The sequence below is a fragment of the Crinia signifera genome, chromosome 6, assembly GCF_055691185.1.
Source record: "Crinia signifera chromosome 6, ASM5569118v1, whole genome shotgun sequence".
NCBI lineage: Eukaryota > Metazoa > Chordata > Amphibia > Anura > Myobatrachidae > Crinia > Crinia signifera.
The window spans coordinates 2,061,057-2,083,048 of record NC_139222.1 but is presented as its reverse complement, the minus strand read 5'-3'; the positions used below and the strand labels follow the sequence as shown (position 1 = coordinate 2,083,048).

At 49.0% G+C, this 21,992-nt stretch overlaps 3 protein-coding genes across 4 annotated transcripts in view; 2 read left to right on the top strand and 1 right to left on the bottom strand.

Annotated features, from left to right (window-relative positions):
* Nucleotides 1-21,992, top strand: part of LOC146009797 (uncharacterized) — a 928,908-nt gene that overhangs the window by 645,949 nt on the left and 260,967 nt on the right. The window lies entirely within an intron of this gene.
* LOC146009834 (uncharacterized) overlaps nt 1-21,992 on the top strand; it is a 547,900-nt gene that overhangs the window by 397,959 nt on the left and 127,949 nt on the right. The window lies entirely within an intron of this gene.
* Nucleotides 4,237-21,992, bottom strand: part of LOC146009811 (uncharacterized) — a 38,750-nt gene continuing 20,994 nt past the window's right edge. For both annotated transcript variants that reach the window (XM_083150305.1, XM_083150306.1), the window contains one exon: nt 4,237-7,138. In XM_083150305.1, the coding sequence (XP_083006431.1) occupies nt 5,397-7,138 (1,742 nt within the window). In that variant the 3' untranslated portion in view covers nt 4,237-5,396. The remainder of the gene's footprint in view (nt 7,139-21,992) is intronic.

The window sequence follows — 21,992 nt, the reverse complement described above, 5'->3', positions numbered from 1 at the left end:
GTGATGCGGCTGCCCCCATGTCGGCCCATGTCCGCACTCCCAATGCCGCCGCTGAAAAGTTGACTACGGCACACTCAGACCCAGCACACTCGTCACCAAATTAAAAAAAACTGTGTGTCCAGACCGGGCCCCCCTGACAGGCCTGGGCCCGGGTAAACAGTACCTGCTCCCCCCCCCTCTCGGCACCCCTGCTAATACCGAACCCTGTGGCACTCCACTTAGTACTGGTATCATATTAGATACGGCACTGTTCTCGACCACTCTTTGTTCTCTATTACACAGCCAGATCCCTACCCATCTACAGATATTTGCCCCTAATCCCAGGTCCTCCATTTTATTTATCAACCTCTTGTGTGGTACGGTGTCGAAGGCTTTAGCAAAATCTAGGAAGATCACGTCTACAGCGTTTCCATTATCAAGGTATTTGAAGACATCCTCATAGAAGCCTAGTAAGTTTGTCTGGCACAAGCGATTTTTCACGAACCCATGCTGGTTAATGCGTAGTAAACTGAGTAACAGCTCAGGGTCTTGAACAACTTGTCTTCCTCCTGAGTTTCCCAGAGGCTGATTCCAAGGCTCAGGTTACCTGCTCCGGAGAACCGCATCCTGCTGCTGTTACCTTGCCTGGTTTATTCCACCTGCTATTGCTACTGTTAATACCATCTCCAGCATCCAGAGTAGTCAGCTTCCAGACTGCAGCACAGGACCATCGACTGATACAGATTATTGGCTCCCAGGCCGACCAGGACCCTCAGTTCCCAGTCCAATAATGCACACCATCGCTTCCCAGTCCGATACTGCACACCATCGGCTCCCAGTCCGATACTGCACACCATCGGCTCCCAGTCCGATACTGCACATCATCGGCTCCAAGTCCAATACTACAAAACATTGGTTCTGAAACTGTCGCTGATCTATCAGTACTTATCCCACAGTGTTATCAAAGTTAGGTGTGAGAACGCTGATAGAGTGCAGGGACCTATTCTTTTTTTTTTTTTCAATTTTAATATTCTTTATTTCATTTTATTACATTTATACATTAAACATACAAAAGATAACAATAAAAATCGATGCTATTACTTCCCAAGATGCAGTATTATATTAAAAAGTAGATCATTACATACATTTGTGTTAACAATATTATATATACAATCACTCTAACTAATTCCCTACCTACTGCTAATGCCCAACAAAGGTATAAGCCATTGCAATGGAACCTGTCTTTCCAAGTGCTCCCCGGGATGCAGGCGTGCTTGGGTGCAGTCTAGACTTATTATTGTAGTTGGAAGGAAAAAAAAAATACTTATGCATTGCCCCTTACTTTTATATCAATGAATCATGACTACCTTCATTTTAGTATATTCTTGTGCAAAAAAACCCCCAAGGGTTCTCCTAACTCCATAATACTACTTATGTGTACATGTATTAGTGTTTTATAGATTAATATCTACTTATCGTGTGGCCTATACAAATGATTTACATCTACATGTAATATTTCTTTAATGCTTATTTGTTACTTCTTACTTTTATGTATCAATAAACAGCTCTTAGTGCAAAGTGTTTAAGAAGTGACTATGTGATCTAAAAGTTTATGTTCACAAGTGTAACTGTGTAAATATATGTAGAGTAATGCTTTGTAGATTTATATCTATTTACAGTGTAATCCAGTGGTTCCCAAACTGTGTGCCGTGGCTCCCTGGGGTGCCTCGGGACACATGCAGGGGTGCCCTTGGTTGGTGGTCCAGGACCAACTCAAATTATTAATGGTTACTTATTAATGAGCAAAACCAGTGCTGGTGGCTGCCAATCATAAAATGTGTACAAACAGATGCAAATCCTGCCCTTTACCACATAAATGACCCTAAGAATCGCATATAAACCCAATCAAATTCATTTTTGGGGGGCCTAGGGGTGCCATGAAAATTTTTTGATACTCTAGGGTGCCATGATTCAAAAAAGATTGGGAACCCCTGGTGTAATCTATAGAAACGGGAGAAAGAAAAGAGGGGAGAAAGAAAAAAAAAAAAAGGAAAAGAAAGAAAGGGTCTTCCACTGCCCAGATTGCACTTTACAAGCCCCCATCCACACAGGGATCATACATTGCTGAATGGCACCATGGATCCCATTTGGAGTGGTATTTGGCCATGGCTTTCTGCTCTTTGTACATGAATTTCTCATGCCTATGTACTTCATTAACCAGTGCTCTCCACTGCATTAGTTCAGGGCTCTTAGCTGAGAACCATACTCAAGCTATGAGCACTTTCGCTAGAGTGCATAGGCACATAAGGCAGGAGTATATGTCCCTAGAGCATAGATCCAGCACCCCAGTTCCAAACATACAGACCCTTGGGCTAAATTGTAAACTGATAGGGACTATATGTTCAATGTCACACCAAACTTTCCTCCAAAAGCGCTGTATCGCTGGGCATTCCCAGAGTAGGTGCCAGAACCCTGCTTTGTCCTTCCCGCATCTTGGGCAGTTGTCGTTAGTTCGTAGTTTATGTTGATGCATTCTTGCCGGGGACCAATAAACCCTATGCAAAATAAAAAGGTGAATTTGTTGAAACCTAGCGTTTGCAGTAGCAGTTTTTATCGAGGCCCTTGCTTGGTCCCATTGTTCTACTGTGAGGGGGCCTAGATCCTGTTCCCATTTCTCCTTCAAGTGGTCCAGCTGATCCTCCTGACCTCTGTTATTAATATTGGCGTACAGATGAGATATCTGTCCTCTATTGGGTAAACTACTCAGCTTCGCCTTTATTGGGGACACGTAGATTTCCAGCGTGGTCTTCCCGAATTGGGCGGTAATAGCATGCCGCAGCTGTAGATATCTATAAAACTCCTTACTTGGTATATCCCATTCCCTTTGGAGCTGTTCAAATGTTTTTAAGGTGCCTTCGTTATACAATTGACCTACAGTAATGACCACCGTTTTTCCACATATTATCTCTGGAGATCTTTTGTAGTTCAGGGTAGTTGTTGTTATTCCAGAGAGGCGAATCACTTTCTATACCCCTACAGTTATATAAAACATGTACTTGTCTCCAAATCAAAATTGCTTGGCGAGCTATCGCTGGAAGTCTGCCTATTTTATCCCCAGAGAGTAGCAGTTGTAGGGGCAAATCTATCTGAGGGCATTGCTCCCTCACAAAGGCCTGCAGGGTGTGATCCCCATTGATAACCCAAACCCTCAGGTTTGCTAGCTGTGAGGCTAAATAGTAGTTTCTAAAGTCTGGAAGAGATAGTCCTCCCTGCTCCTTTTGTCGACACAAGGTTCTTAGTGCGATCCGAGGGGGGCTAATCTTCCAGACAAACGAGACCACCATAGAGTTAATAGATGAAAATACCTTTTTTGGGATATAGACTGGTGAATTCTGCCAGATGTACAGGTATTTCGGCTGAATTATCATCTTTAGCATATCTTGCAGCGACCTATTCACTGATTGCATCAAAGTCCATATCCCTTTGCGGGAGGACCCTGGGGAAAACTGTTGGTGGGGTTAGACTCGATGCGTGAAGTTGTGATGAATTATTTGCTTTCAAAGACTTGTTTTACCTTCAACTACTGGTACCGTAATGGGGTCTGCACTGACACCAGAATATGCACGTGCATCCATTAACCTAAATATTTATATTATTGAATTTCCACTTTATGTTTTGTTGGTTATTTATTTATTAACAATTTCATATATAATTGTTGGTCTTTGTAATTGGAAATGGTGATAAAACAAACTGGGTAGTTACAAACAAACTGGTAGGAGGGCCCTGCTCACAAGCTTACACTCTATAAGGAACTAGGAGTGCGATATACAAGCACAGGTGTTATCTTTTGCAGAGGCTCCTGGTGGGCTAAAAGAAGAAAATTGTATGGTACCTCTGGGTACTAAACAGGCGCTGCTTGGAGCTCGGTTCAAATCTAGCAGCAGTTAAAGTAAAGGGGTAGTCGGCCCCTAAGGTAAAAAGCAAGAAAACAAAATTTAAACTGCGCTTTTGAGGAAGTGAATCACACAATAACAATTTATTAAAAAATGAATAAATTAAAAAACACATTCAAATGAGTATAGGTATTGCATAACACCTCAATTATGCTTGGCATATAAATGTTGCAAGCTTTGGATATATGACCCCTTTGAATTGTTTGGGGATAATAAGGGAAAGCACCCCGCTAGTCCTTCATAAACGGATCCTGTTCCTATTTGGACTCCAGATGGACAAATTTTTTTTTTTTTGGGGGGGGGGGGGGGGGGGGGGACAGTTGAATAACTCACATAGTTATTCAACTGAGCTGTATGATTCGGTGACCCAGCAATGCTGGCCGGGGGTCAGCAGGATGGTAAGCGAGAGAAAATAAGTGAGGATTGTACGGAGGGGATATGATTGGACAGGGGAGGTTAATGAAGATAAGATGGGTCTCTAATATGATAAGATGCCTAAAGAGGGTAGTTTTCAGGGAACATTCAGGGACTAGAGGAGACTTATTGGGGGTGGGTGCAGCCCAAAGAAAGTCCTATGAGATAAGGTACATTTTTGTCAGCAGGTTTATGGCCTTATGTGTAAGGAACAGTATTTATGTTGAATACGGTAGAACACAGGTAACCAATGGATAGACTGAAAGAGCAGATTCGGGAACGATGAACATATGAGGAAGATGAGCCGCAGCTGCATTCAGCATGGACTGTAGTGGTGAGAGTCTGTATTGGGGAAGACCAGTAAGGAGATTATTGCAATAACCAATGCGGGAGATGATGAGAGCAGGGATTAGCAGTGTCCTGTGTAAGGTATGGTCATCTTCCTTATCTGGGACGGTGCTGTGCGGTATATTGATGATATACATATTTGGGAGGTTAGTGACAATGTGGTGTTCTTAGTGTACAGTGATGCTGACATCTTATTACATAAATTCCAGTCTTATATTGATGACATCCAGTCCAACTATATATGTGGATGGTAATGTAACTATAACAAGTTATATACAGCATAATCTCCATCTGTTTCATGGCCGTTATCTCCTGACGTTTAACAAGAGACTTCCGTGTAAAGTTTTTGCCACATTAACAACACAAAAGTGGTTTCTCGCCTGTGTGACACCTCTGATGTGTAACAAGATGTGATTTGTGAGTAAAACATTTGTGAGTAAAACATTTCCCACTCAGAACATGAAAATGGCCTCTCACCTTTGTGATACCTCTAAAGAGTATAAAGATGTGATCTCTGAGTAAAACCTTTCCCACACTCCAAACATATGGCATTTCACATGTGTGACTTCCCTGATGGTTAACAAGTTCTTATTTCTGTGTAAAAAACAAGTCCACACACAAGTGCATGAAAATGGCCTCTCACCTGTGGGACAGCTCCGATGTATATCGAGCAGTGATTTGAGAGTAAAACATTTCCCATACTCAGAGCATGGAAATGACCTCATCTGTGTGAGTTCTCTGATGTCTAACAAGACCTAATTTAGTTGTAAAACATTTCCCACATTCAGAGCATGGAAATAGCCTCTCACTTGTGTGACTTCTCTGATGTCTAACAAGATCTGATTTACTTCTAAAACACTTACCACATTCAGAGCATGGAAATGGTTTCTCACCTGTGTGCATTCTCTTATGTAGAACAAGAGCTGATTTAGATGTACAACATTTCCCACACACAGAGCATGGAAATGGTTTCTCACCCGTGTGTTGTCTCTGATGTTGAACAAGATGTGATTTGCGTATAAAACATTTCCAACACTCAGAGCATGGAAATGGCCTCTCAGTGGTGTGACATTCCTGATGTCTAACAAGATCTGATTTAGTTGTAAAACATTTCCCGCACTCAGAACATGGAAATGGTTTCTCTCCTGTGTGACTTCTCTGATGTGTAACAAGATTTGATTTATGTGTAAAACATTTCCCACACTCAGAACATGTAAATGGCCTCTCACCTGTGTGACTTCTCTGATGTCTAACAAGATCTGATTTAGATGTACAACATTTCCCACACTCAGAACATAGAAATGGCTTCTCACCTGTGTGACGTCTCTCATGTTTAGCAAGATCTGATTTAGATGTAAAACATTTCCCACACTCAGAACATGGAAATGGCTTCTCACCTGTGTGATATCTCTGATGTAAAAGAAGATGTGATTTCTGTGTAAAACATTTTCCACACTCAGAGCATACAAATGGTTTCTCACCTGTGTGACTTCTCTTATGTGTAACAAGATGTGTTTTATTTGTGAAACATTTCCCACACTCAAAACATGAATAAGGTCTCTCACCTGAGTGACTTCTCTGATGTGTAACAAGATTTGATTTCTGTGTAAAACTTTTCCCACATTCAGAACATGAATAAGGTTTCTCACCTGTGTGACTTCTCTGATGTCTAACAAGATCTGATTTAGATGTACAACATTTCCCACACTCAGAACATGGAAATGGCTTCTCACCTGTGTGACGTCTCTCATGTTTAACAAGATCTGATTTAGATGTACAACATTTCCCACACTCAGAACATGGAAATGGCTTCTCACCTGTGTGATATCTCTGATGTAAAAGAAGATGTGATTTCTGTGTAAAACATTTTCCACACTCAGAGCATACAAATGGTTTCTCACCTGTGTGACTTCTCTTATGTGTAACAAGATGTGTTTTATTTGTGAAACATTTCCCACACTCAGAACATGAATAAGGTCTCTCACCTGTGTGACTTCTCTGATGTGCAACAAGTTCTGATTTCTGTGTAAAACATTTTCCACACTCAGAACATGGAAATGGCTTCTCACCTGTGTGAGTTCTCTGATGTCTAACAAGAACTGATTTAGACGTGCAACATTTCCCACACTCAGAACATGGATAACGTTTCCCTTCTGACTTAGCTGGTTGATCATTAATGAGTGGTGTGTTATGTTGAACATCTATAGAGCAGGTATATACTTTATGTACTGTCAGAGCTGTAATAGGTGTAACAATAGCTGGGATATCAGCAGAACACTGGGCGTGATTAGAGGGATCACATGGTATATCTGCACTGGGAGGTACTGGGTGTATAATGGGGGTGTTGGGGTTTTGTCCTGGAGAACCGCGTGTGACATCTTCTATGTTACCATCTGGAGATAAGAGATGTCTGGCTGAGATATTTCTTCTGTTACATCCATCTGCTGGGAATATAATATAATAATATATGTCACTATTCACATTACAGCCATCAGCAGCACATAGTATAACACTAAGAGATATGATATACACCAGAGAGTGCGGGGAGGAGACTGGTCAGATCTCTGGGCTGGTAACACACAGTGACATGATGTGAGGGGGAGAGCAGGAGTATAATAGGGGCTGATGGCTCCAGATGTATATACAGCAGAGAGTGCGGGGAGGAGACTGGTCAGATCTCTGGGCTAGTAACACACAGTGACATGATGTGAGGGGGAGAGCAGCAGTATAATAGGGGCTGATGGCTACTGATGTATGAGATACACCAGAGAGTGCGGGAAGGAGACTGGTCAGATCTCTGGGCTGGTAACACAGTGACATGATGTGAGGGGGAGAGCAGGAGTATAATAGGGGCTGATGGCTCCTGATGTATGAGATACACCAGAGAGTGCGGGGAGGAGACTGGTCAGATCTCTGGGCTGGTAACACACAGTGACATGATGTGAGGGGGAGAGCAGGAGTATAATAGGGGCTGATGGCTGCTGATGTATGAGATACACCAGAGAGTGCGGGGAGGAGACTGGTCAGATCTCTGGGCTGGTAACACACAGTGACATGATGTGAGGGGGAGAGCAGGAGTATAATAGGGGCTGATGGCACCTGATGTATGAGATACACCAGAGAGTGCGGGGAGGAGACTGGTCAGATCTCTGGGCTGGTAACACACAGTGACATGATGTGAGGGGAGAGCAGGAGTATAATAGGGGCTGATGGCTGCTGATGTATGAGATACACCAGAGAGTGCGGGGAGGAGACTGGTCAGATCTCTGGGCTGGTAACACACAGTGACATGATGTGAGGGGGAGTGCAGGAGTATAATAGGGGGCTGATGGCTCCTGATGTATGAGATACACCAGAGAGTGCGGGGAGGAGTCTGGTCAGATCTCTGGGCTGGTAACACACAGTGACATGATGTGATGGGGAGAGCAGGAGTATAATAGGGGCTGATGGCTCCTGATGTATGAGATACACCAGAGAGTGCAGAGAGGAGACTGGTCAGATCTCTGGGCTGGTAACACACAGCGACATGATGTGAGGGGGAGAGCAGGAGTGTAATAGGGGCTGATGGCTCCTGATGTATGAGATACACCAGAGAGTGCGGGGAAGAGACTGGTCAGATCTCTGGGCTGGTAACACAGTGACATGATGTGAGGGGGAGAGCAGGAGTATAATAGGGGCTGATGGCACCTGATGTATGAGATACACCAGAGAGTGCGGGGAGGAGACTGGTCATATCTCTGGGCTGGTAACACAGTGACATGATGTGAGGGGGAGAGCAGGAGTATAATAGGGGCTGATGGCTCCTGATGTATGAGATACACCAGAGAGTGCGGGGAGGAGACTGGTCAGATCTCTGGGCTGGTAACACAGTGACATGATGTGAGGGGAGAGCAGGAGTATAATAGGGGCTGATGGCACCTGATGTATGAGATACACCAGAGAGTGCGGGGAGGAGACTGGTCAGATCTCTGGGCTGGTAACACAGTGACATGATGTGAGGGGAGAGCAGGAGTATAATAGGGGCTGATGGCTCCTGATGTATGTGATACACCAGAGAGTGCGGGGAGGAGACTGGTCAGATCTCTGGGCTAGTAACACACAGTGACATGATGTGAGGGGGAGAGCAGGAGTATAATAGGGGCTGATGGCTCCTGATGTATGAGATACACCAGAGAGTGCGGGGAGGAGACTGGTCAGATCTCTGGGCTGGTAACACAGTGACATGATGTGAGGGGAGAGCAGGAGTATAATAGGGGCTGATGGCTCCTGATGTATGTGATACACCAGAGAGTGCGGGGAGGAGACTGGTCATATCTCTGGGCTGGTAACACAGTGACATGATGTGAGGGGGAGAGCAGGAGTATAATAGGGGCTGATGGCTCCTGATGTATGAGATACACCAGAGAGTGCGGGGAGGAGACTGGTCAGATCTCTGGGCTGGTAACACACAGTGACATGATGTGAGGGGGAGAGCAGGAGTATAATAGGGGCTGATGGCTCCTGATGTATGTGATACACCAGAGAGTGCGGGGAGGAGACTGGTCATATCTCTGGGCTGGTAACACACAGTGACATGATGTGAGGGGGAGAGCAGGAGTATAATAGGGGCTGATGGCTCCTGATGTATGTGATACACCAGAGAGTGCAGGGAGGAGACTGGTCAGATCTCTGGGCTGGTAACACACAGTGACATGATGTAAGGGGGAGAGCAGGAGTATAATAGGGGCTGATGGCTCCTGATGTATGAGATACACCAGAGAGTGCGGGGAGGAGACTGGTCAGGTCTCTGGGCTGGTAGCACACAGTGACATGATGTGAGGGGGAGAGCAGGAGTATAATAGGGGCTGATAGCACCTGATGTATGATATACACCAGAGAGTGCGGGGAGGAGACTGGTCAGATCTCTGGGCTGGTAACACAGTGACATGATGTGAGGGGGGGAGCAGGAGTATAATAGGGGCTGATGGCTGCTGATGTATGAGATACACCAGAGAGTGCGGGGAGGAGACTGGTCAGATCTCTGGGCAGGTAACACAGTGACATGATGTGAGGGGAGAGCAGGAGTATAATAGGGGCTGATGGCTGCTGATGTATGAGATACACCAGAGAGTGCGGGAAGGAGACTGGTCAGATCTCTGGGCTGGTAACACACAGGGATATGATGTGAGGGGGAGAGCAGGAGTATAATAGGGGCTGATGGCTCCTGATGTATGTGATACACCAGAGAGTGCGGGGAGGAGACTGGTCATATCTCTGGGTTGGTAACACAGTGACATGATGTGAGGGTGAGAGCAGGAGTATAATAGGGGCTGATGGCTCCTGATGTATGAGATACACCAGAGAGTGCGGGGAGGAGACTGGTCAGATCTCTGGGCTGGTAACACACAGTGACATGATGTGAGGGGAGAGCAGGAGTATAGTAGGGGCTGATGGCACCTGATGTATGAGATACACCAGAGAGTGCGGGGAGGAGACTGGTCAGATCTCTGGGCTGGTAACACACAGTGACATGATGTGAGGGGGAGAGCAGGAGTATAATAGGGGCTGACGGCTCCTGATATATGAGATACACCAGAGAGTGCAGGGAGGAGACTGGTCAGATCTCTGGGCTGGTAACACAGTGACATGATGTGAGGGCGAGAGCAGGAGTATAATAGGGGCTGATGGCTGCTGATGTATGAGATACACCAGAGAGTGCGGGAAGGAGACTGGTCAGATCTCTGGGCTGGTAACACACAGCGATATGATGTGAGGGGGAGAGCAGGAGTATAATAGGGGCTGATGGCTCCTGATGTATGTGATACACCAGAGAGTGCGGGGAGGAGACTGGTCATATCTCTGGGCTGGTAACACAGTGACATGATGTGAGGGGGAGAGCAGGAGTATAATAGGGGCTGATGGTTCCTGATGTATGAGATACACTAGAGAGTGCGGGGAGGAGACTGGTCAGATCTCTGGGCTGGTAACACAGTGACATGATGTGAGGGGGAGAGCAGGAGTATAATAGGGGCTGATGGCTCCTGATGTATGAGATACACCAGAGAGTGTGGGGAGGAGACTGGTCAGATCTCTGGGCTGGTAACACACAGTGACATGATGTGAGGGGGAGAGCAGGAGTATAATAGGGGCTGATGGCTGCTGATGTATGAGATACACCAGAGAGTGCGGGGAGGAGACTGGTCATATCTCTGGGCTGGTAACACAGTGACATGATGTGAGGGGGAGAGCAGGAGTATAATAGGGGCTGATGGCTGCTGATGTATGAGATACACCAGAGAGTGCGGGAAGGAAACTGGTCAGATCTCTGGGCTGGTAACACACAGCGATATGATGTGAGGGGAGAGCAGGAGTATAATAGGGGCTGATGGCTCCTGATGTATAAGATCACCAGAGAGTGCGGGGAGGAGACTGGTCAGATCTCTGGGCTGGTAACACACAGCGATATGATGTGAGGGGGAGAGCAGGAGTATAATAGGGGCTGATGGCTCCTGATGTATGAGATACACCAGAGAGTGTGGGGAGGAGACTGGTCAGATCTCTGGGCTGGTAACACACAGTGACATGATGTGAGGGGGAGAGCAGGAGTATAATAGGGGCTGATGGCTGCTGATGTATGAGATACACCAGAGAGTGCGGGGAGGAGACTGGTCATATCTCTGGGCTGGTAACACAGTGACATGATGTGAGGGGGAGAGCAGGAGTATAATAGGGGCTGATGGCTGCTGATGTATGAGATACACCAGAGAGTGCGGGAAGGAGACTGGTCAGATCTCTGGGCTGGTAACACACAGCGATATGATGTGAGGGGGAGAGCAGGAGTATAATAGGGGCTGATGGCTCCTGATGTATGTGATACACCAGAGAGTGCGGGGAGGAGACTGGTCAGGTCTCTGGGCTGGTAGCACACAGTGACATGATGTGAGGGGGAGAGCAGGAGTATAATAGGGGCTGATGGCACCTGATGTATGAGATACACCAGAGAGTGCGGGGAGGAGACTGGTCAGATCTCTGGGCTGGTAACACACAGTAACATGATGTGAGGGGGAGAGCAGGAGTATAATAGGGGCTGATGGCTGCTGATGTATGAGATACACCAGAGAGTGTGGGGAGGAGACTGGTCATATCTCTGGGCTGGTAACACAGTGACATGATGTGAGGGGGAGAGCAGGAGTATAATAGGGGCTGATGGCTCCTGATGTATGAGATACACTAGAGAGTGCGGGGAGGAGACTGGTCAGATCTCTGGGCTGGTAACACACAGTGACATGATGTGAGGGGGAGAGCAGGAGTATAATAGGGGCTCATGGCTCCTGATGTATGAGATACACCAGAGAGTGCGGGGAGGAGACTGGTCAGATCTCTGGGCTGGTAACACACAGTGACATGATGTGAAAGGGAGAGCAGGAGTATAATAGGGGCTGATGGCTCCTGATGTATGAGATACACCAGAGAGTGGGGAGAGGAGACTGCTCAGATCTCTGGGCTGGTAACACACAGTGACAGGATGTGAGGGGGAGAGCAGGAGTATAATAGGGGCTGATGGCTCCTGATGTATGAGATAAACCACAGAGTGCGGGTAGGAGACTGGTCAGATCTCTGGGCTGGTAACACACAGCGACATGATGTGAGGGGGAGAGCAGGAGTATAATAGGGGCTGATGGCTCCTGATGTATGAGATACACCAGAGAGTGCGGGGAGGAGACTGGTCAGATCTCTGGGCTGGTAACACACAGTGACATGATGTGAGGGGAGAGCAGGAGTATAATAGGGGCTGGTGGCTCCTGATGTATGACATACACCAGAGAGTGCGGGGAGGAGACTGGTCAGATCTCTGGGCTGGTAACACACAGTGACATGATGTGAGGGGGAGAGCAGGAGTATAATAGGGGCTGATAGGTGCTGATGTATGAGATACACCAGAGAATGCGGGGAGGAGACTGGTCAGATATCTGGGCTGGTAACACAGTGACATGATGTGAGGGGAAGAGCAGGAGTATAATAGGGGCTGACGGCTCCTGATATATGAGATACACCAGAGAGTGCGGGGAGGAGACTGGTCAGATCTCTGAGCTGGTAACACACAGTGACATGATGTGAGGGGAGAGCAGGAGTATAATAGGGGCTGACGGCTCCTGATGTATGAGATATACCAGAGAGTGTGGGGAGGAGACTGGTCAGATCTCTGGGCTGGTAACACAGTGACATGATGTGAGGGGAAGAGCAGGAGTATAATAGGGGCTGATGGCTGCTGATGTATGAGATACACCAGAGAGTGCGGGGAGGAGACTGGTCAGGTCTCTGGGCTGGTAGCACACAGTGACATGATGTGAGGGGGAGAGCAGGAGTATAATAGGGGCTGATAGCTCCTGATGTATGAGATACACCAGAGAGTGCGGGGAGGAGACTGGTCAGATCTCTGGGCTGGTAACACAGTGACATGATGTGAGGGGGAGAGCAGGAGTATAATAGGGGCTGATGGCTGCTGATGTATGAGATACACCAGAGAGTGCGGGGAGGAGACTGGTCAGATCTCTGGGCTAGTAACACAGTGACATGATGTGAGGGGGAGAGCAGGAGTATAATAGGGGCTGATGGCTCCTGATGTATGAGATACACCAGAGAGTGCGCGGAGGAGACTGGTCAGATCTCTGGGCTGGTAACACACAGTGACATGATGTGAGGGGGAGAGCAGGAGTATAATAGGGGCTGATGGCTCCTGATGTATGAGATAGACCAGAGAGTGTGGGGAGGAGACTGGTCAGATCTCTGGGCTGGTAACACAGTGACATGATGTGAGGGGGAGAGCAGGAGTATAATAGGGGCTGATGGCTCCTGATGTATGAGATACACTAGAGAGTGCGGGGAGGAGACTGGTCAGATCTCTGGGCTGGTAACACACAGTGACATGATGTGAGGGGGAGAGCAGGAGTATAATAGGGGCTGATAGGTGCTGATGTATGAGATACACCAGAGAATGCGGGGAGGAGACTGGTCAGATATCTGGGCTGGTAACACACAGTGACATGATGTGATGGGAGAGCAGGAGTATAATAGGGGCTGATGGCTCCTGATATATGAGATACACCAGAGAGTGCGGTGAGGAGACTGGTCAGATCTCTGTGCTGGTAACACACAGTGACATGATGTGAGGGGGAGAGCAGGAGTATAATAGGGGCTGATGGCTCCTGATGTATGAGATACACCAGAGAGTGCGGGGAGGAGACTGGTCAGATCTCTGGGCTGGTAACACACAGTGACATGATGTGAGGGGGAGAGCAGGAGTATAATAGGGGCGGATGGCTCCTAATGTATGAGAACACCAGAGAGTGCGGGGAAAAGACTGGTCAGAACTCTGGGCTGGTAACACACAGTGACATGATGTGAGGGGGAGAGCAGGAGTATAATAGGGGCTGATGGCTCCTGATGTATGAGATACACCAGAGAGTGCGGGAAGGAGACTGGTCAGATCTCTGGGCTGGTAACACACAGCGATATGATGTGAGGGGGAGAGCAGGAGTATAAAAGGGGCTGATGGCTCCTGATGTATGAGATACACCAGAGAGTGCGGGGAGGAGACTGGTCAGATCTCTGGGCTGGTAACACACAGTGACATGATGTGAGGGGGAGAGCAGGAGTATAATAGGGGCTGATGGCTCCTGATGTATGAGATACACCAGAGAGTGCAGGGAGGAGACTGGTCAGATCTCTGGGCTGGTAACACACAGTGACATGATGTGAGGGGAGAGCAGGAGTATAATAGGGGCTGACGGCTCCTGATGTATGAGATACACCAGAGAGTGCGGGGAGGAGACTGGTCAGATCTCTGGGCTGGTAACACAGTGACATGATGTGAGGGGGAGAGCAGGAGTATAATAGTGGCTGATGGCACCTGATGTATGAGATACACCAGAGAGTGTGGGGAGAAGACTGGTCAGATCTCTGGGCTGGTAACACAGTGACATGATGTGAGGGGGAGAGCAGGAGTATAATAGGGGCTGATGGCTGCTGATGTATGAGAACACCAGAGAGTGCGGGGAAAAGACTGGTCAGAACTCTGGGCTGGTAACACACAGTGACATGATGTGAGGGGGAGAGCAGGAGTATAATAGGGGCTGATGGCTCCTGATGTATGAGAACACCAGAGAGTGCGGGGAAAAGACTGGTCAGAACTCTGGGCTGGTAACACACAGTGACATGATGTGAGGGGGAGAGCAGGAGTATAATAGGGGCTGATGGCTGCTGATGTATGAGATACACCAGAGAGTGAGGGAAGGAGACTGGTCAGATCTCTGGGCTGGTAACACACAGCGATATGATGTGAGGGGGAGAGCAGGAGTATAAAAGGGGCTGACGGCTCCTGATGTATGAGATACACCAGAGAGTGCGGGGAGGAGACTGGTCAGATCTCTGGGCTGGTAACACACAGTGACATGATGTGAGGGGGAGAGCAGGAGTATAATAGGGGCTGATGGCACCTGATGTATGAGATACACCAGAGAGTGCGGGGAGGAGACTGGTCAGATCTCTGGGCTGGTAACACACAGTGACATGATGTGAGGGGAGAGCAGGAGTATAATAGGGGCTGACGGCTCCTGATGTATGAGATATACCAGAGAGTGTGGGGAGGAGACTGGTCAGATCTCTGGGCTGGTAACACAGTGACATGATGTGAGGGGGAGAGCAGGAGTATAATAGGGGCTGATGGCTGCTGATGTATGAGATACACCAGAGAGTGCGGGGAGGAGACTGGTCAGGTCTCTGGGCTGGTAGCACACAGTGACATGATGTGAGGGGGAGAGCAGGAGTATAATAGGGGCTGATGGCTGCTGATGTATGAGATACACCAGAGAGTGCGGGGAGGAGACCGGTCAGATCTCTGGGCTGGTAACACACAGCGATATGATGTGAGGGGAGAGCAGGAGTATAATAGGGGCTGATGGCTCCTGATGTATAAGATCACCAGAGAGTGCGGGGAGGAGACTGGTCAGATCTCTGGGCTGGTAACACACAGCGATATGATGTGAGGGGGAGAGCAGGAGTATAATAGGGGCTGATGGCTCCTGATGTATGAGATACACCAGAGAGTGCGGGAAGGAGACTGGTCAGATCTCTGGGCTGGTAACACACAGCGATATGATGTGAGGGGAGAGCAGGAGTATAATAGGGGCTGATGGCTCCTGATGTATAAGATCACCAGAGAGTGCGGGGAGGAGACTGGTCAGATCTCTGGGCTGGTAACACACAGCGATATGATGTGAGGGGGAGAGCAGGAGTATAATAGGGGCTGATGGCTCCTGATGTATGAGATACACCAGAGAGTGTGGGGAGGAGACTGGTCAGATCTCTGGGCTGGTAACACACAGTGACATGATGTGAGGGGGAGAGCAGGAGTATAATAGGAGCTGATGGCTGCTGATGTATGAGATACACCAGAGAGTGCGGGGAGGAGACTGGTCAGATCACAGGGCTGGTAACACACAGTGACATGATGTGAGGGGGAGAGCAGGAGTATAATAGGGGCTGATGGCTGCTGATGTATGAGATACACCAGAGAGTGCGGGGAGGAGACTGGTCATATCTCTGGGCTGGTAACACAGTGACATGATGTGAGGGGGAGAGCAGGAGTATAATAGGGGCTGATGGCTGCTGATGTATGAGATACACCAGAGAGTGCGGGAAGGAGACTGGTCAGATCTCTGGGCTGGTAACACACAGCGATATGATGTGAGGGGGAGAGCAGGAGTATAATAGGGGCTGATGGCTCCTGATGTATGTGATACACCAGAGAGTGCGGGGAGGAGACTGGTCAGGTCTCTGGGCTGGTAGCACACAGTGACATGATGTGAGGGGGAGAGCAGGAGTATAATAGGGGCTGATGGCACCTGATGTATGAGATACACCAGAGAGTGCGGGGAGGAGACTGGTCAGATCTCTGGGCTGGTAACACACAGTAACATGATGTGAGGGGGAGAGCAGGAGTATAATAGGGGCTGATGGCTGCTGATGTATGAGATACACCAGAGAGTGTGGGGAGGAGACTGGTCATATCTCTGGGCTGGTAACACAGTGACATGATGTGAGGGGGAGAGCAGGAGTATAATAGGGGCTGATGGCTCCTGATGTATGAGATACACTAGAGAGTGCGGGGAGGAGACTGGTCAGATCTCTGGGCTGGTAACACACAGTGACATGATGTGAGGGGGAGAGCAGGAGTATAATAGGGGCTCATGGCTCCTGATGTATGAGATACACCAGAGAGTGCGGGGAGGAGACTGGTCAGATCTCTGGGCTGGTAACACACAGTGACATGATGTGAAAGGGAGAGCAGGAGTATAATAGGGGCTGATGGCTCCTGATGTATGAGATACACCAGAGAGTGGGGAGAGGAGACTGCTCAGATCTCTGGGCTGGTAACACACAGTGACAGGATGTGAGGGGGAGAGCAGGAGTATAATAGGGGCTGATGGCTCCTGATGTATGAGATAAACCACAGAGTGCGGGTAGGAGACTGGTCAGATCTCTGGGCTGGTAACACACAGTGACATGATGTGAGGGGGAGAGCAGGAGTATAATAGGGGCTGATGGCTCCTGATGTATGAGATACACCAGAGAGTGCGGGGAGGAGACTGGTCAGATCTCTGGGCTGGTAACACACAGTGACATGATGTGAGGGGAGAGCAGGAGTATAATAGGGGCTGGTGGCTCCTGATGTATGACATACACCAGAGAGTGCGGGGAGGAGACTGGTCAGATCTCTGGGCTGGTAACACACAGTGACATGATGTGAGGGGGAGAGCAGGAGTATAATAGGGGCTGATAGGTGCTGATGTATGAGATACACCAGAGAATGCGGGGAGGAGACTGGTCAGATATCTGGGCTGGTAACACAGTGACATGATGTGAGGGGAAGAGCAGGAGTATAATAGGGGCTGACGGCTCCTGATATATGAGATACACCAGAGAGTGCGGGGAGGAGACTGGTCAGATCTCTGAGCTGGTAACACACAGTGACATGATGTGAGGGGAGAGCAGGAGTATAATAGGGGCTGACGGCTCCTGATGTATGAGATATACCAGAGAGTGTGGGGAGGAGACTGGTCAGATCTCTGGGCTGGTAACACAGTGACATGATGTGAGGGGAAGAGCAGGAGTATAATAGGGGCTGATGGCTGCTGATGTATGAGATACACCAGAGAGTGCGGGGAGGAGACTGGTCAGGTCTCTGGGCTGGTAGCACACAGTGACATGATGTGAGGGGGAGAGCAGGAGTATAATAGGGGCTGATAGCTCCTGATGTATGAGATACACCAGAGAGTGCGGGGAGGAGACTGGTCAGATCTCTGGGCTGGTAACACAGTGACATGATGTGAGGGGGAGAGCAGGAGTATAATAGGGGCTGATGGCTGCTGATGTATGAGATACACCAGAGAGTGCGGGGAGGAGACTGGTCAGATCTCTGGGCTAGTAACACAGTGACATGATGTGAGGGGGAGAGCAGGAGTATAATAGGGGCTGATGGCTCCTGATGTATGAGATACACCAGAGAGTGCGCGGAGGAGACTGGTCAGATCTCTGGGCTGGTAACACACAGTGACATGATGTGAGGGGGAGAGCAGGAGTATAATAGGGGCTGATGGCTCCTGATGTATGAGATAGACCAGAGAGTGTGGGGAGGAGACTGGTCAGATCTCTGGGCTGGTAACACAGTGACATGATGTGAGGGGGAGAGCAGGAGTATAATAGGGGCTGATGGCTCCTGATGTATGAGATACACTAGAGAGTGCGGGGAGGAGACTGGTCAGATCTCTGGGCTGGTAACACACAGTGACATGATGTGAGGGGGAGAGCAGGAGTATAATAGGGGCTGATAGGTGCTGATGTATGAGATACACCAGAGAATGCGGGGAGGAGACTGGTCAGATATCTGGGCTGGTAACACACAGTGACATGATGTGATGGGAGAGCAGGAGTATAATAGGGGCTGATGGCTCCTGATATATGAGATACACCAGAGAGTGCGGTGAGGAGACTGGTCAGATCTCTGTGCTGGTAACACACAGTGACATGATGTGAGGGGGAGAGCAGGAGTATAGTAGGGGCTGATGGCTCCTGATGTATGAGATACACCAGAGAGTGCGGGGAGGAGACTGGTCAGATCTCTGGGCTGGTAACACACAGTGACATGATGTGAGGGGGAGAGCAGGAGTATAATAGGGGCGGATGGCTCCTAATGTATGAGAACACCAGAGAGTGCGGGGAAAAGACTGGTCAGAACTCTGGGCTGGTAACACACAGTGACATGATGTGAGGGGGAGAGCAGGAGTATAATAGGGGCTGATGGCTCCTGATGTATGAGATACACCAGAGAGTGCGGGAAGGAGACTGGTCAGATCTCTGGGCTGGTAACACACAGCGATATGATGTGAGGGGGAGAGCAGGAGTATAAAAGGGGCTGATGGCTCCTGATGTATGAGATACACCAGAGAGTGCGGGGAGGAGACTGGTCAGATCTCTGGGCTGGTAACACACAGTGACATGATGTGAGGGGGAGAGCAGGAGTATAATAGGGGCTGATGGCTCCTGATGTATGAGATACACCAGAGAGTGCAGGGAGGAGACTGGTCAGATCTCTGGGCTGGTAACACACAGTGACATGATGTGAGGGGAGAGCAGGAGTATAATAGGGGCTGACGGCTCCTGATGTATGAGATACACCAGAGAGTGCGGGGAGGAGACTGGTCAGATCTCTGGGCTGGTAACACAGTGACATGATGTGAGGGGGAGAGCAGGAGTATAATAGTGGCTGATGGCACCTGATGTATGAGATACACCAGAGAGTGTGGGGAGAAGACTGGTCAGATCTCTGGGCTGGTAACACAGTGACATGATGTGAGGGGGAGAGCAGGAGTATAATAGGGGCTGATGGCTGCTGATGTATGAGAACACCAGAGAGTGCGGGGAAAAGACTGGTCAGAACTCTGGGCTGGTAACACACAGTGACATGATGTGAGGGGGAGAGCAGGAGTATAATAGGGGCTGATGGCTCCTGATGTATGAGAACACCAGAGAGTGCGGGGAAAAGACTGGTCAGAACTCTGGGCTGGTAACACACAGTGACATGATGTGAGGGGGAGAGCAGGAGTATAATAGGGGCTGATGGCTGCTGATGTATGAGATACACCAGAGAGTGAGGGAAGGAGACTGGTCAGATCTCTGGGCTGGTAACACACAGCGATATGATGTGAGGGGGAGAGCAGGAGTATAAAAGGGGCTGACGGCTCCTGATGTATGAGATACACCAGAGAGTGCAGGGAGGAGACTGGTCAGATCTCTGGGCTGGTAACACACAGTGACATGATGTGAGGGGGAGAGCAGGAGTATAATAGGGGCTGATGGCACCTGATGTATGAGATACACCAGAGAGTGCGGGGAGGAGACTGGTCAGATCTCTGGGCTGGTAACACACAGTGACATGATGTGAGGGGAGAGCAGGAGTATAATAGGGGCTGACGGCTCCTGATGTATGAGATATACCAGAGAGTGTGGGGAGGAGACTGGTCAGATCTCTGGGCTGGTAACACAGTGACATGATGTGAGGGGGAGAGCAGGAGTATAATAGGGGCTGATGGCTGCTGATGTATGAGATACACCAGAGAGTGCGGGGAGGAGACTGGTCAGGTCTCTGGGCTGGTAGCACACAGTGACATGATGTGAGGGGGAGAGCAGGAGTATAATAGGGGCTGATGGCTCCTGATGTATGAGATACACCAGAGAGTGCGGGGAGGAGACTGGTCAGATCTCTGGGCTGGTAACACACAGTGACATGATGTGAGGGGGAGAGCAGGAGTATAATAGGGGCTGACGGCTCCTGATGTTTGAGATACACCAGAGAGTGCGGAGAGGAGACTGGTCAGATCTTTGGGCTGGTAACACACAGTAACATGATGTGAGGGGGAGAGCAGGAGTATAATAGGGGCTGATGGCTGCTGATGTATGAGATACACCAGAGAGTGCGGGGAGGAGTCTGGTCATATCTCTGGGGTAGTAACACAGTGACATGATGTGAGGGGGAGAGCAGGAGTATAATAGGAGCTGATGGCTCCTGATGTATGAGATACACCAGAGAGTGCGCGGAGGAGACTGGTCAGATCTCTGGGCTGGTAACACACAGTGACATGATGTGAGGGGGAGAGCAGGAGTATAATAGGGGCTGATGGCTCCTGATGTATGAGATACACCAGAGAGTGCGCGGAGGAGACTGGTCAGATCTCTGGGCTGGTAACACACAGTGACATGATGTGAGGGGGAGAGCAGGAGTATAATAGGGGCTGATGGCTCCTGATGTATGAGATACACCAGAGAGTGTGGGGAGGAGACTGGTCAGATCTCTGGGCTGGTAACACAGTGACATGATGTGAGGGGGAGAGCAGGAGTATAATAGGGGCTGATAGGTGCTGATGTATGAGATACACCAGAGAATGCGGGGAGGAGACTGGTCAGATATCTGGGCTGGTAACACACAGTGACATGATGTGATGGGAGAGGAGGAGTATAATAGGGGCTGATGTCTCCTGATGTATGAGATACACTAGAGAGTGCGGGGAGGAGACTGGTCAGATCTCTGGGCTGGTAACACACAGTGACATGATGTGAGGGGGAGAGCAGGAGTATATTAGGGGCTGATAGGTGCTGATGTATGAGATACACCAGAGAATGCGGGGAGGAGACTGGTCAGATCTCTGGGCTGGTAACACACAGTGACATGATGTGAGGGGGAGAGCGGGAGTTTAATAGGGGCTGATGGCTCCTGATGTATGAGATACATCAGAGAGTGCGGGGCGGAGACTGGTCAGATCTCTGGGCTGGTAACACACAGTGACATGATGTGAGGGGGAGAGCAGGAGTATAATAGGGGCTGATGGCTCCTGATGTATGAGAATACCAGAGAGTGCGGGGAGGAGACTGGTCAGATCTCTGGGCTGGTAACACACAGTGACATGATGTGAGGGGGAGAGCAGGAGTATAATACGGGCTGATGGCTGCTGATGTATGAGATACACCAGAGAGTGCGGGGAGGAGTCTGGTCAGATCTCTGGGGTAGTAACACAGTGACATGATGTGAGGGGGAGAGCAGGAGTATAATAGGAGCTGATGGCTCCTGATGTATGAGATACACCAGAGAGTGCGCGGAGGAGACTGGTCAGATCTCTGGGCTGGTAACACACAGTGAAATGATGTGAGGGGGAGAGCAGGAGTATAATAGGGGCTGATGGCTCCTGATGTATGAGATACACCAGA